The following is a 16,366-nucleotide window of genomic DNA, read 5'->3' as shown; positions in this document are numbered from 1 at the left end:
TGGCCGCTGGGCCCGCGCGTCCGGAGCCTGTGCTCTGCAACGGGAGAGGCCACAACAGTGAGAGGCCCGCATACCGCAAAAAAAAATAATAATAAATAAATAGAATGCCAACTGTAATCCCACTGTTGGTCACTAAGTCTGAACCTCCCAATGGAATGCTGACCTCAGAAGGGCTGAAAAGTTTTGATGTTGTATAATCTCTCACATTCTTCTTAAAAATAATTTTCGTATGTTGTCACATAATGTTTATACATATAGAGATTATATATTGAACTGAAAAACACCTGGTAATGTGAAACTTACGAAGAAGAAAATAGTTTAGGTTAGAGTTTCTTTTTTTTAACCCCTAAACTTGCATTCAGCTTAGTATGTTCCACAGTCAAACTATAGCCATTATAAAGCCTCTATTCGTGCTCTGGTATGACACATCAAATAAAGAGGATCAATAAAATTCAATTAACTATGGTGTCTTCAGAATTGACAATTACAGTATAATGAAATCAACCAAAGCAGATGAAATGGTAAATCTGATATGAAATCAATTGAGTTTGTCAAAGTTGTTTAGACCTAACTTAAGGTAAGTCTCTTGACCTCCCTCGCTCTCAGTTTTCCCATCTATGAAGTTGGAAAGTTGATCTAGAGGATCTCTAAGGTCCATTCCAGCTCAAAAGTTCCATGATAATAATAGGTAATACATTTATTTTTTTAAATTTCAAATGGTCCAGAAAGGTACATAAAGCTAAAATTTCTTCAGTTAGTGCCTCACCCTGCTTGGACATTGGTGTGGTTGAAAGTTTCAGCTTTATCTCTTATTTCTTCATATGCTGACCCATGGACATCGATAGACCTCTTGGGAGAGGGTGAGTAAAACTTTATTTATAAACTTCTGTTTCGAGAGACTTCCATATCTTAATAACTGTCCTCACTTTGATCATTTGGAGCCTGGTATATCTTTTGTCCTTTCCTTTTCTTCTCTTCCATTTGTTCTCTGTCTCTGGTGCGACATAGATTCTCTGGCTGCACTTTCCTCTGTTCCCTCCGAAGCACAGATTTCAGATCCGTTCGCACCAGAACCTACTCCTCCTGCTACAACTGCTGAAATTGCAGCTACTTCAGCCTCTGCCTCAACTACTACAGCTGTCACTGCTGTCACTGCTGAAGTGGATCTCTTTGGAGGTTAGTCAGCTACATCACTTTTCGTTCATTTTCCTTCCAGGATTGCTAACGTTACCATTAGCGTTAAAGCATTTAAAACCTTTTACATTAGAGAACATGGCAGATAGATAGAACATGATAGAACATGCATGGCAGAGTGTTTATTCATATATATTTATCTTTGCTCAATTTGTCAACTTCATATTCATTTAATTTTAGTGATTATAGAGCAAAGGTTTCAAATGCTTTGGACCTATTCAATTTTCTACTTTTTGCGAAGTTAAGATTTAAGTTGCTATTAGAACTCTTGTCCCTTATGTGCTCCAGCCCTGCAGTATCTATAAGAGTGGTACCAGATCTTTCTATCATCTTTAGAATTGGCTTTTTGGAATTTTTTTAGATTTGAACTAGCTGAGAGAAAAAAATGTTTGGGGAATATGGGAGGAGAAATCCTGGCCTAAGTTATTTTTTAAGATTTAGGACAAAAAAAATCACCTAAGTGGAGTTCAGATCTAGAGGTCTCTGAAGAGAGTTTAGGGATATGTCCATTTTTGCAACTTTTTAAGCTTGTTCTGTCCAAGCAAAAACTTGGATCATCTTTGGCTTCAGAACTTTGAGAGATCACTGGAGTCGGCGCTTGCAACGCTGATTGAAAACAGGTTTATATCAGACTTCGAAATGATTGTCTGAAAATATTTTTTCCATGCAAATGTAAATTCTGACACAGAGTTGATTTACAGCTGTAAGCTTGAGTCAAATATCCTACACTCTGTCAAAATAATATGCCTGGACCTGATGAACCATCTGAAACCGGTTTATTTACATCTTCCCATTTGGAGTGGTGCTAACGTCCAAACCTGGAGAAGTGCTCATTTCACATGTGTACATTGAACAGTGTTCTAGTCATCATAGTTTTGTGTCTCTTCGTTACAGTATAACATCTTTCCCAGGGCATTTTGAGGATATGGTAAAGAAATTGGAGGAAGCAAATGCTAAGGGGTGGGGGCAGGAGAGATTTGGCAGGCTCTGGTGGCGTTAACATATTCCCCTGGGAACATACACTTACACACTGTCACATACCACTGTGCTACATGCCATGCCCCGGTCTCTGAGGCTTGCCAACATTGTCTAAGACAAGGGGTACTCAGCGGAACACAGCATCACTGCCTCTGTTTCATGCGAGGAATTCGCTCCTGCCTTGCTGCGCTGCCATTCTGTTGCTCTTCCAAATCTATTATAGGAGAAATGCATTTTTTTTGTTTGTTTTTTAAAGTAGGAGAAGGGATTTGCATACTCTTGAATAATTTATTATGAGGAGTCATCCACTAGAGAAAGTTAGTTTTTCAGTTATGCTTCTGTAAGTTTTGAGACCAGAAATTAAAGTATTAGCTTAAATTTATAAAACCAACTTCTTCACCCCATCCTTCCTACCTCCATTATTGGTCTTGAGTATGGACGGTTTCTCATAGGCTTATGTTAAGAGAAAAATTCAAGGAGAATATGGACAGGTTGGATAACAGTTTTGTACGTAAGCATTTCTATTCCTTTAGCTATTTAGATTTTTGTTTTTCAGTCCATTTTAAGGAGCTTAATTGCCTGTAAGGAATCAGTCAACTCCATCTTGCTTCTCTCATGGTCCTGCCTAAGATATTTCTTGGAAATATTCTTTGTGCCATTATGCTGTTTGTGTTGATCATTTATTACTGCTTTGACAACAGTCATCAAGCAGAAGAATCTGTATGTTTGAAAATACTTTCGTGATGTCAGTCTTTCTACCCTGAAGTACAAATTTAAAAGGTCAGTACTGTAGAAAATCATATAATTTAATGCCAAAGAATGGAGGCCCTCCTTTAATTTCACCAGTACCCTTTCTAGTCATCTGGCTGGAGGATAAATAAAGATGAGTACATCTGCAAATCTCATCACAGTTATTTTTACTAATCTTTATAGTTCTGTAAACTGTCTCCCGGCCTCTGATAGCTGTGAAAGCTCTATCTTTTATGTTCAGAAATCTATGTGTGTCACTGTCTGTCTTGTAGTTTTCAGTGATACTCCCTGATTTCTTTCGTGTTCTTTATGGATTTATAAGGAATCATTTAGAGGTAAGATTTTAAATTAAAACTTAAACTAAAATCTCTTTGGTCGTGTTGTGTGGCCATTTTTAAAAAATTTTGTATCTCTAAAATGGGCGAGTGGTAGAACTTTTGAATAATAAGAGCACCAGTTGTTTCATTTATATGACTTTAAAATATGCCCCTTTGAGGTTTTATGTAGCATATGTAGCAGTATTAAGTAGATTTCTTTAGAAATACGCTTAATGAATTTTAATTTCTGAATAATGGCTAATTATTTAATTTCAGGAATATGAAATACTGAAATGTTAAATTTTTCTATGTATTTTAGTCTTGTATTTTAATTATAAATTTGAAAAATACAGAGTGTCTGTTATTTTAAAATACTCAGATTGATACCCACATAATGTTTTAGTCGTTTCAATGTTAAGTCATTAAAAAAAAATTTTTAGAAACATTATATTTACTAAATGCTTATTTTTTTAAAGGGAACTTTTAAGAAATGAAATCTGCCTTCTGCCTTCTGTGGTCAGGCAGAACAGGACTTCAAGACAGTGATATGCTTTAAAAATTTAGTAAAACTTACAGATATTGATGAAGATAAAACACAAAATCCTTAAAAGCATTCTGTTTTTCACTGATGAAAACTCTACTAACAACAGCACGTTAGTTTGTATCAATACAGGTTTTTTCTAAGCCGTGCAATGCTAAATTGATGCTAATTCCTCTACATGTTCACCAGGGTACCCTTTCAGTCAACTGTGTTCATTGGTGAGCAAGCCTCCATGATGGTAGGCTGTGAGCACAGAACCAAGCGGCTGGAAAACCAAAGAACTTGCCTCCCAAACCTGACTTCACTTGAACAAATTGGTTAACAAACCAAGTTAATCAATGTTCCTTAAAACCAATACTTAAATATAAGCACTTACAACTAGATTTCATGTAAGAGTCTTATAATCTGGGACCTTTGGGGAAGAAAATGAACTGGAATGGTGACCCTTGGGCTCAAGACGCTGAGAATGATTGAAACCTTTGTGCCGAGTATGTGATTTAAAGCTGGTGTGTGTGCCTGGAGAAAACAGGGAGAGGAGTTCAGGCTGGAGAAGACAATAGCAGTAAGACATTTTTACAAAGGTAGCCAGTCACATGATAAAAAATGAGGGAGAAAATTCTTCCTAGATTGCCAGAAGGAAGAGAAGGCTAGTCTGCAGCAGTGTCGGAGACTGGTCTGCTGGGTAAGGCTGGACTGAGTCCGTAACAGTAGAAAAGCAGGAACATGCATTTCCTGGAAGTAGCACTGGTTGGTAATTGGCAGAATGTAGACCTTGAACTGCAAATGGGTAACAAGGGAAAGAGAACTAGATTGGAGATTGCTTTAGCTTTCAGTGCTGGAAGGATAGTGCTGCCATCGATGATGAAAGAAAGCTGGGTAGCTAAGAAGTTTTGCTGTTTTTTTTTTAAACAAAATCAAAATTGTATTATTGTCTCTGACAGTCCCGGGGGGTCTAGTGGGCTCAGCTGGACGGTTGTCTCTCAGGGACCCTTTCGTGGCTACAGTCAGACAGTGGCTGTGGGGCTGGGATCGTCCAGTCTCACTTGTTCACATCTCCGTCACATGGGCTGGGAAGGCTTAGCAGCTGGGGGCTGGAGCAGCGGGGGCTCCTTTGTTTAAGAGAAGTGTTGACAGTTGGTGAGTTAAGTTTACAGTGTTTAGTTTCAGAGACGCATTAAAAGGAGATGTCTTGCTGACCCGGGGACGGAGGGACACCACACCTCTCCTAAACATATAGCTACAAATATGGGTTTCACCTACGTACACAGAGATGATAATTAAGGAGGCCAGCCTGTGAATATTTGTTTGAACTCTAGCACTGATATAACTGGTGCTTATTCCATCCTGCAAGGAGGGAACAGTATAGTAGAATGTGGCACAGTTCATAACAGTCGAGGGGTCTACAGCCAAATCCTGACTTTGCCACTTGCTGGACCTTGGTCACATCCTCAGACTTTACAAGTTTCTGTTCTCTTATCTACAAAGTGGAGATGATAAAACCTATATCACAAGAAAGTTGTAGGAATTAAATTTAATAACGCAAATAAAATATGTACACAGCGACTGGCACATAAATACTGACTGCTATTACTGTTTCTATTACTTCCAATGGCATTACCCTCAGTTCCAAAGTTTCTAAGAATGAAAAGAAAGAAAACAGACCTGACCCGTGACAAAATATTTTCAGCCCTCCCAACCTCCTCTTAGACTTTTCTTGTGGTCTCCTGCCCCAGCTGTTAGTGCTTTCAAGTTGCTCTAAGTCCTGTGTGATAGTATCCTTAACATGGCATCTGAGGAGGTATGTCTGTCCTATCCCCAGATGTGTTTTTCCTACTCCATTATTATTATTCAGCCTCTCCCCTGACTGACCTCTACTCAGAACATATATGTATTCCCTCAGTGTAGCTGTGGGAAGCAGTCTAATCGAGCTGTAACATATGATTGTCCCACTGGCCCTTCTAGGGATATTTGTGTTTTTGTAAAGGACCTTTTAACTCAAGCGAGTCTCTAATGTTTGTTAAGGCCGGGCTTCAGGACATTACCATAATGTGTCTCATACTCACGTCAGTTTGGAGCACGCTGGGTGAACCTGAGAAACAAGTGTCTCGACTGCAGGACTTCCTACAGCCCAATATACCACATAAATCTCTGAGAAAGTGGGTATACCGTGTAGCATTTCCCAAGCATGTTTGACGAATTCTTTTTAATGGCTAGAGGAACAGTGTTCTAGGGAACACTGGTAGATATTGCAGAAGGTGGTATTTTAGGATGGGAAATCTAGCAGGTCAGTGGCAGGTTCTTGTTGGTCCCTACCTTCCAGAAATTTCTTCTAGGCAAGGCATATTTATGATGGCTTCATTCCTTCTGTACTTTGGAACTAAAGGGTTTCTTTGAAAGCTCTAGGATTTTTTTTTTTTACCCTAATTAACATGGTGTGCTGACAGAAACACATTGGGAATCATTTGTACACATCAGCCATTGATAAATTGGACATTTATAAATGGAGGCTGCCTGCATGTTAATGGATCTACTGTATATTATTATAATCTACTATAGATATACACTTGTAGTCTTAAAACATGAAACTACATTTTTCATCTGTTGAAAATGGATCATTGTCCGCACAACTGGAGCAAAGCAGTATTTGAAGACAACTATAAATTTAAGTCAAAATAAAGGCATTATGGTGTCATCTCCTAATTTTTTTTCTTTAGTTCTTTAAAACAGATCTTTGGTTGTGTCTGAAAATGTTTTTCAGGGATAGTGAAGATTTAACTTTTATGAGCATTTAGTATACCTTTCATGTTAACAGTGTAATTTTGTCTGTAGTAGACTATAAAAGAACATGTAAACTAAAATTGTTTACATCATCATCATATATTTAATTTTATTGGGCTTAAAGAAGATATCCGTGTTTGCTAGAAACCACTAGTCAGAGACATCATAGTAACATAGTATATAAATATTACCTGGACATGAAAGATCAATGTCTTAAATTGCATAAGAAAGTTATTTTTGTGTTTTATTTTTCACATCCATTGCTTTCTAATGATACATAAAACATGCTTCTCAGAGCCCTTATACAATGAGAATCTTGTTACCTTTTGGATCCTCACAGGCCTCAGCAGGATCAACACTGTACCACTTGCATGTAACCAACATGAAGGGGTGTCAAGAGTCATTGTCTTGTGACCGCCAACAGCGCATGGGCCGTAAAAATGCATTTCAAGCAATTCATGTTGTATAAGGGAGCCTTCTTTGCAATTTAACTTGGTTCTTTTACTACATTTTTCTTCTCTTTTTATCCCTTTCATTTCTGTTGTTTTAAAACCTGCACCCAAGATGCCTTTGCAGCTTCTCCCGGGGAGGCCCCTGCAGCATCCGAAGGGGCCACTGCGCCAGCACCCCCGACCCCTGTAGCCGCGGCGCTTGATGCGTGTTCAGGAAACGGTGGGTTTCCAGTCCTGAGCCCGTCTGTTGTCGTTCTGTCCTGATGTGAAACTCCCGTAGCTAGACTTGGCCCTACGTGTTTCTAGTTTTGCTTTCTTCTGAGTATAAAGTATCAACTCATCGTAACGGGATAAAGAATGCGGGTACTTAAAAACATTAAGAAAACGAAGGGCATCCTTATCAAAATTGACAATTTCTCAAGATTGACAATTTTTGTCAGTGCAAGTATGCTCTCTTAATGTTTTTCTGTTTGTTTGTTTCCCTCTAATGCTGTATTGTACTCTTTTGTAACACTGAGTTCCAATATGTAGGCATGTTTTCATGAATTTTCCAAGCTACCAAATTGACCAGATTAAAGTAAGGATTTGAATAACCATCTCTGATCCTAGACTGTAGGCTAATCTGACAATACTCTGAAGTGTTTCCATTTCTGAACTTCGTGGTACCTACTGCATTTTCTTTTCTCTTTAGAAAATCATCCTAATGACTGACCCCTGCTAGGAGGGTAGTAGCTCAAAGCAGGCCGCCTAATGCCTAGCTCGCATGTGCATATCTGTGCCAGGTGTCTCGTACCTATAGTTTTGACGCCTCTCTGTTGTCTGTTTCCTTACTGATGCTGTATGTGTCTCCACTTTCCTTTCCCCAAGACCCCTTTGCCCCGTCGGAAGGTAGTGCAGAGGCTGCACCCGAGCTGGACCTCTTTGCAATGAAGCCACCTGAGACCAGTGTTCCTGTAGTTACCCCTACAGCTAGCACAGCCCCTCCGGTTCCCGCCAGCACTCCTTCTCCTGCTCCCGCCGTCGCAGCTGCCGCCGCTGCCACTACCGCTGCCACCACGGCTGCCGCCACCACCACCGCCACCACCTCCGCCGCCGCCACCACCGCTCCTCCTGCTCTAGATATCTTTGGTGGTAATTTTTTTGTGTCATTGTCGGTGAACTCTTTCCACCTGGTGGATTGAATTCTGGTCCTCGTGATGTACTGCATCCGCACCTCTGTCTGCATGGTGACTGTGTCATTAAATGGTTCTCCAGCAACCATTTGCAGCCCGTTTCAGAACCCTCCAGAGTGCTCATGCACACCTGGAAAGCGTTGCTGTTTCAGGCGGGTTTGTCCAGTTGAGTAAAGGCATGTGTGTTCTTGGTCTTAGATTTATTTGAGTCTGCTCCCGAAGTCGCCCCCGCGCCTAAGCCAGATGCTGCTCCTAGCATAGACCTGTTTGGGACAGGTAAAGCCAACTCCCCCCTTTCTGTACACTACTTCGCCTAGATGTTTTCATGACTAAGCCCTTTGTCCTCACCTGTGATGATGCACTTGTTAGACTTGTGACTTTGATTTCAGCTCTCTACTTACCTCTGCTTGGTTTTGGTTTGTTTCACTTTTGGAAGATGCTTTCTCCTCTCCACCACAAGGGGCCTCTCCCGTGCCTGAGAGCTCTCTCACTGCTGACCTCCTATCCGGTGAGTGCTTTTGCCAAGGTGAAGCCTTCCGAGATGTCTTGTGGGCGTCATATGTGGAGAGGCAGATGCGAAAACCCGCGGGTTCGTCTTGAGTTCTTTTACACTCAAAACTCACTTTACAATAAAAAAAAGTCTCATTTTGTGTCCATCCCCAACTGGTGAGGGTAAATATTTCAAATCTACTGCTGATTGAAAAGAGAAAACCTCTTTTTCACACTAAAACCTCTGACCTCAGGAGTCAGAAGTTTTATTTTCTTCTGGAAAGTATGTATTTTTAAATCTGTTGGCTTTTCCTTAGCTGTTAAGATTGTCTACAGTCTTCGGGCTATTCAACATGAAATCTCAAGAAGCCATTTGTCGAGGCTCATGGTTTCATTTTCCTTTGGGTGACATGCACTTTGTCCTGTTCTGTGCTTTGCTACAGTGGATACATTTGTAGCACCATCTCCTGCAACCACTGCCTCGCCAGCAAAGATGGATTCTTCAGGTGTGATAGACCTTTTTGGGGGTGCGTATCTCTCCTCCTTGAACACTCACAGAATCTTTTTTTCCCTCAGAATAGCTTTTAGATCTTCTATTTCATGATACTTCGTCTTTTTTATTTCAACTATGTGAAGTTATTTCCATCTTTTAAATGTAAACTTACGTTAAGATCTTTTCCATTTGTCATCATCTACATGCTACATGTCTGTTCATCATATTTTTTAGTGCATGTCCTAAAAAAACCAGATCATTTTTCATTTGAAGTCTTTTCATTTGAAGTCTTTGTGTTTTTAACTTTTTGTTCGTCCTAATGTAGAATCAGCTGATTGGAATTTCCTTTTACTGCTCTTCCTTAGTGATCCTGATCTGTTGGCTAAATCAATACTTCTAAGCTCTTAAAAGCAATATAAACATAGACAATTCAGAATTGAAAAGACATAAGCCAGTCAGAACTGAAAGAATAAGCTCTAGATGTCATACATTATTCTATAGGGTTTATTTATGTTGCGTTTAATGTTTCTAAATCCTCCCAGAGAACTGGAAGATGTTTCACTGATTTAAATGCATTTTCCTTTTCCTGTGTGTTATCAGAAGACAGGCAGATATACTGAATTAACTCTTGAACTACTCATTTGGATGATACATTTGAAGTCTTCTATTAGCAGTAAATTTATAGGGAAAAGTCCATGTTTGAAGTGATTTCTTCATGAATGTCTATAAATGTGTATGCTATGGGGTAAAATACCATCCTTAGCAAATTATACCCACACTGAGTACCTATAGTACATTGACACATCGTGGCGTACAAAAATGTCACAGTCTGTGACATTCAGGGGCTCAAAACTTGTGCAAATAAACACTGAAGTTTAATATATAGGTACAAGTAGGGCTGCTGCTGTTTGAATTAAGTTTGTTAAATTTTATTTAATAGAGTTCTAAGTGGGAAGATTCTTTCATTTTACCTTCGGGCAAAAATTTTAAAAACTTTGATCCTGTTTGGATAGGAATTAGAATTTAGAGAATTTAGTCCCAAAGTTTTATTGTAAAAAAAAAAAGAAAAAGAATTCTCCTACTCTTACAAAGAGATGTTAATTCTTAAATAGCTTAGAACTCATCTTTTGAGAGTATAAACTGGTCAGAGCGTCATTCAGTCCACTAAGTCATTTAACACATCCGCAGGAGACAAGCTTACCTCACAGAGTGTCATGTCTGTGCATTTCTCGGGAAATCACTTCCCTTCCTTACTGTACTTACTGTTTACACTCTTTTACTTTTTTGCTGCATAATGGATAATGGGTAGATGCATTTGGAAGTAGTGCTTCTGAACCCCAACCTGCGTCTCAGGCTGCTTCTAGCTCGTCAGCATCGGCAGACCTACTAGCTGGTAATTAATTACATTAACATAAAATGGTGTGTTGTTAAAGTTAAGTTTGCGTATATTTTTATAAGTAACAGATATTATATAAATTTCAAGGTGCATGTGTTCTTTCCCCTTTGAGACACGAAATTGAAAAGCAAGACATTGTGTAATAGAAGGTTGATTATTTCCCAGCGTTTGGTGAAATTGGTCTTAAAATCACAGCTGTACACAAGCCACCCCTGTGGCTCCTTGGGTGCTCTTAATATGCATTACTTTCAGTTAGCACATTCCTTTTTTGTTGCTTAAGGAGGTAATGTGCTTACGTAGCAATTTTTATCTTGTATTGCCCATGCCCACCTTTTTTTTTTTTTAAGGAATCTGTGGGGAAAAGTACCGTGATATTTGCCAGTTGGTTCTGTAATATGAGAAACTGTTACAGAGTTCCACCATTGGGTTGAAGCTGCTGCTACCTATATGTCACTGTAAAATAACTGATCATTCTCCTATCTGAAAACCCCTGGAGTGATCCCAGTTCAACAGGGCCATAGCGTGAAGTAGATTGGCACCAGGTGCCTGGGGTTATTGCTCACTGCCAGGATGGGATAGATAGAGTAACAGGAAACATTTCAACGACTCAAAGATAGTAAAAGCCAACTAATAGTTTTCCTTGGGACTGAATTAAAGTGTGCTTAATGATAGCTAGACCTAGACATTATTATTGTTACAAGCAAAGCATTTGCCAGTTGTCAGACCACAGTAGTAAGTTTCAGGTTCAAGTTCTCAGTCAACAGCGTCTCAGCAGACGCTGCTGGTTTTCCTTGCTCTGACTCGACTTAGAAGGGTACATAGCAGGAGGTACGGCAGTGGCGTCGCCGAGGCCACAGACACTCGGGTGCAGCTTTGATGTCCCTCCCCTGTCATCACAAGGGATGCATTTTGTCACAAGGTTGGCAAGGGGCTGAGAGTGTGGCTCACATCAGCACAAGGAAGTCACCAATGTCTGTAGTCTCTCAGCTTCAATCCCCTGCTACCCAGGTAGCCCTGGATAGGGTGAGAGACTAGTTCTCGTCTTTCTAGTGTAATGAACAATCCTGACACCAGGAATGGCAGACCAAGGAACATTCCTTCTTGGATTAGTGATGACTAGTGACCTCGTTAAAGGACCCTCATCAGCGTTCCAAGTTGTAGGAAGTTTGACGCAAGGTCCAGAGTCTGGAGGTATCATCACAGCCCAGCTGTTACCCTTTCCTTCTATCAGTCATTCAGACAGGTTGTTTAACGGTCTTTCCCAGGGGCAATAGCATTTCTTTTGCATCTTTCCCATTCTCTCCAAACTACCCTGGTTAAACATGACGCTCTTGTTTTCTGAATCCACTTCAAACCAGTAACTGCCAACCGATATCTTCCTGAAGGGTGAAGAGCTAGGGTTCCACTGTGATGTCACTGTGGACTTTGGAAGCTACAAATATAAGAGGCAGTGCACTTAACACAGACCACAGCTGGTTACTTGGGGAAAAAAATGCTACCTTGCCTGGCTTTTCTCCTGACCTAGGGAGTCTTCATAACAGCTTCAAATCGGTCACAGTAACTTTGAAGCTCTTACTAAACCAGTAAACTTAATCCATGTTTTCAAGGTTCAGCAAAAGGATTTTAACGGGCCACAGAAATAGCATATTTGGGGGAAATGACCTTGTCAATTTTTACATGAAGTTGCTAATTATAAACCTTTTGCTCTGAAGTTATAATTAAGCTTCAGGTAGCACATGAAATCAAATGTTCTGGCTTTTTGCAAAATTCTAAGCAGTCTGTCTTTCTCTCTGGGTAGCCCCCATCCTGCCACAGCCCCCAGCAAGGGGTTTGACGCCTGCCAGACAGAAGCCTGGCAGACTGATCAGCCACCGCTGACCACATCCAGCGCTGCAAAGCCATGTCGTCTTCTCCAGTGTCCCCAGTTTGTTTGGGCTCTCTGTGCTTCCAGGGCTAGAACCTGAGATACTGTGTTTCCAAAAGAGCCAGGTACACTAGAAACAGGAGCAGAGAGGCCAGTGGGGAAAGCCACTGTTCCCTTCCAGTGCCAAGTCAGACGTCAGTGACAGAGCTGAGAGATTCGGTCCTGGGAGATGAGATGGATCTCAAATACACCTGCAACGAGCAGGAAGGGCTCTGTCACCTACTGCTGAGCCTAAGAGCAGGTAGCTGAGCCTCCACGGCTCAGCTTGGTACGTGGATGGGTCCCACGGGGGGTGCACAGAAATGCAAGTCAGGTCCCTTCACTAGAAGCAAGCTTCGATTACTCAACTGTGCGTCCATCCAGAAATCTTAGTAAAATGGGGTAGAAAAGAGGAGAAATCAGTGCTGAAAGTGACAGTGTCATGTACATAGGTGTTGGTTTTGGGGTTTTTTTAAAAATTTATTTTATTTATTTATTTATGGCTGTGTTGTGTCTTCGTTGCTGCGCACGGGCTTTCCCTAGTTGTGGCGAGCGGGGGCCACTCTTCGTTGCGGTGCACGGGCCTCTCATTGCGGGGGCCTCTCATTGTGGAGCATGGGTTCCAGGCACGTGGGCTTCAGCAGTTGTGGCACGTGGGCTCAGCAGTTGTGGCTCACGGGCTCCAGAGCACAGGCTCACCAGTTGTGGCGCACGGGCCCAGCTTCTCCGCGGCACGTGGGATCCTCCCGGACCAGGGATCGAACCCGCGTCCCCTGCATCGGCAGGTGGATTCTCAACCACTGCGCCACCGGGGATGCCCTACATAGGTGTTGTTGACTGTGCCCTTCCCCCCTTTTCCACCACATCTTCTTGTGTGATTATTTCAGTGAGGGAAAAGGTATTTTTGTGTACATGTTTTTCTCTATTTTTTTCCTATTTAAATTAATTAACTTTTTAATATAAATAGGTATAAATGGGTTTTAATGTCTAGTTTGCTTTCCAGATATTTCTTGAAATTGAGTTTGTACATTTCTGTGTCTGATTTACTTGGCATGGGCCAATATCCTGATGTAAGAAATTTTCACCTAATATCCTGATATAGGAAATTTTAAATTACTTCTAATTTCTCCAGGTCTTAAAATATTCGGGCCGGTTTTTCATACTTCTGTTTTGCTTATAGAAAAACATTTTTCACGCTTGCTCAAGTAACAAAATAGCAAGAAGCCATGTTTTCAGTGAAGAATATCATGGACCATTAATATAATTCTATCTTATGAACCAGAAGCAACTTTCCTAGTGAAAAAATGAATAAACACAAACCCTGCAAATATATACAATATAAAATCACAGTTATATTTATATAGGTAATCTAGCTGACAGTGGCTATTCTGAGTTTTCACATTGCCTAGACATCTTTATTTGATGAATATCAGTGATAGGACAAATATTCAGGGCCCTGTGTTACAGTGATTTGCAGTGAAGCTTAGCACTTGGGTTATACCTGTGTGTGTGTTTCTGTGGAGATAGATCAGCTAAGTCCACAGGCTATTGAAATAAAGAGGAACATTATTTTAAAAGATCAATGAGCCTAATTGTGGATAACAAAGAAGTCCACAACTGCCATCAGGTTCAAAGTAGGAATTTGAATTTTAAAAAAAGAGAGAGAGAGAGAAGGTTGTATTATGTGAGTCTCTAGAATCTTGTATTATTGGCTTTCAGTAATAAGACGATTGTGAAAGAGTAAAAAAGAAAAATAATACACAGACACAGTAATGGGAGGTTTAGACTGTCCAGGATGTAATGTCCGTTGCTGGACTGGGAGGAGATCTCACCTTATGCTTGACTGAGGTTAGATTTTTTTGAGGGAATAAATATGCATGTAAATAACAAGGGAAATGCAATAAAGATGTAGTGTAGATGTAGTGTAAATTTTAAACATTATTTTTAGAGATTTTAAACCAAAAATTAAGAATCGTCTCAAAATTGGGGAGAAAGCTTTATCAAAACTTGGTTTGTAATTTAAAACTAGAAAATAAAGGCTAAGTGGATAATCTCTTAAAAATGGGCTTATCTCCCAGAAAAACTTGTTATTCTTCTTCATTTAATTTACTTCTAGAACTGTCAAATAATACCAATTCCACAACTGAACTACGGATAAAATATCATCTTAGTCACCTTCTACTCCTTGAGTAAAAATTTCAAGTTCTGTTTGGTGCACCCAGTGTGGTGACACTAGAGAAAATTCTAGAAAAGGCAACTGCTGTGGCCAAGGAGAACAGACTAACAGAATAAGTGTCTCCAAGTCATCGAGATTACTGGTGGGATACAGGTGTTACCCATATCTCAGACGGAGTCTGGCTGGACCCTTGAGAGTTAAGTTTATAACAAATGGAAGGAAATATTATTTCACACAGTGAAGAGTAAAGTTGTCAAATTCCTCTCATGAGGTACCAGCTGAAAATACAGATGTTTGAAAGCTAGAGACAGATTCCTGGATGACAGTGTAAAATGGATTTTTAAGGGAGGTTAGGTATGTTGAAGGATATGCCTGACTTCTTAGGTTGACATCAAACAGGAAAACCATGTTCTTCCATAACAGACCATTCTGGGGCAACTGTACCATAATCTGTACTAGCATAGGACTGTGCCTCTTCCTATCTTTAATTCCAAAGTTGGGAAGAAAAGGGGCCTGCCCTGTGAGGTCCGTCATAGTTTTGCATTCTCTGTTAACCACGTGACACAGCTGGCTTTTTTTTTTTAGCAGAGCCACAGAAGTCCTTGAACTGATTTAAAATATAATCGGTGTGGAAATAATAACTAACCATTTCCACTAAATAGGAAGGTCTCTAGAGGACCAATTCTTTCATCCTCTCTGGGAGTCAAAAACAGAAAATTGTCAGACAAAAGGTTCTCAGGGTATTATTCCTAGAAATATTGACTATCTCAGATTGATCTTAGTAAATGGAATTTAATAACTGACTTTACCACTGAGAATAATGGAAATGACAGTGTCTTTAACATAATAGAGCAGGTGTGAGAGTAGGGGAGTATGTGTGGGAGTGTGGTTATCTACCGATAGACCCAAGTGATATGTAGGCAAAGACTGTCAGTTTTGATATGTCTGCGTTAGTAGAACTTCATTAAGTGTGTAGACCGTTCCCCTGTGGAAAGATACATTCATAAGACTAATCATCTGTGATAAAAGGCAGTGTGTCTGTAGCTGGTGATTCAGTTGTAGGACAGTTCAAATATGTCTGCAGGACATCCGGAAGCCTAGTGATTATTACTTTATTTTCAATTCCACAAAGCACCTTTCTTAATATAATTCAGAACCATAGAGAAAGAAAGAGTCATGGTTAGGGTTCTCTTATTACTTACCTCTATTCCAGGGCTCTGACACTCTTCACTTAACAGGAGGAGTTCCCCAAACTCCTTAATTAATGTCTATAATTTTCCTGCTTAGCTCTTCATTAAGAGTGTAGCAACAGATTTTTCTTCTTTAACATAATCAGTTGGTTATTCTATATCGCTTAGCTTTTTAATTAGTCCAGGTTTGTGAGGGCCCCTGCTTCATAAGAACTGAGTGTAATGGGGGAAAGTCATCTTTCTAGATCTCTGTCAAGTTTATAAATGTATCAGAAGGGGACAACTCTGGCGTTACTCCTGGCTGTCGGAGAAAGACGCCAAGTAGTGTTGTGGTGAAGAACCAAGGCTCTGGAAGATTCCTTTGTGGAATCCTGGCTCTGCACTTGCCATCCTGTGACCTTGGGCAAATTATTTAACCTCTCTGGCCTCAGTTTCCTCATCTGTGAAACTTCCTAGGGTTGTTGTGAGGCTTAAATGAGCTAATACATGTTTTAGGTTGAAAAATATAAAATTGCTGTTTTGTAGGATCAAAATAGT

At 40.2% G+C, this 16,366-nt stretch overlaps 1 protein-coding gene across 1 annotated transcript in view; it reads left to right on the top strand.

Annotated features, from left to right (window-relative positions):
* The window catches only part of SNAP91 (synaptosome associated protein 91), a 148,147-nt gene that overhangs the window by 107,355 nt on the left and 24,426 nt on the right, over positions 1-16,366 (top strand). Inside the window, exons 15-22 of the mRNA XM_055087690.1 lie at positions 846-860; positions 1,009-1,176; positions 7,123-7,230; positions 7,878-8,141; positions 8,381-8,458; positions 8,619-8,690; positions 9,115-9,198; positions 10,474-10,557. Coding sequence (XP_054943665.1) covers positions 846-860; positions 1,009-1,176; positions 7,123-7,230; positions 7,878-8,141; positions 8,381-8,458; positions 8,619-8,690; positions 9,115-9,198; positions 10,474-10,557 — 873 coding nt within the window. The remainder of the gene's footprint in view (positions 1-845; positions 861-1,008; positions 1,177-7,122; positions 7,231-7,877; positions 8,142-8,380; positions 8,459-8,618; positions 8,691-9,114; positions 9,199-10,473; positions 10,558-16,366) is intronic.

This window comes from Physeter macrocephalus, chromosome 11, assembly GCF_002837175.3.
Source record: "Physeter macrocephalus isolate SW-GA chromosome 11, ASM283717v5, whole genome shotgun sequence".
Lineage (NCBI taxonomy): Eukaryota > Metazoa > Chordata > Mammalia > Artiodactyla > Physeteridae > Physeter > Physeter macrocephalus.
Note: the sequence above shows the minus strand (reverse complement) of the source record. Positions and strands in the feature narration are given on the sequence as shown.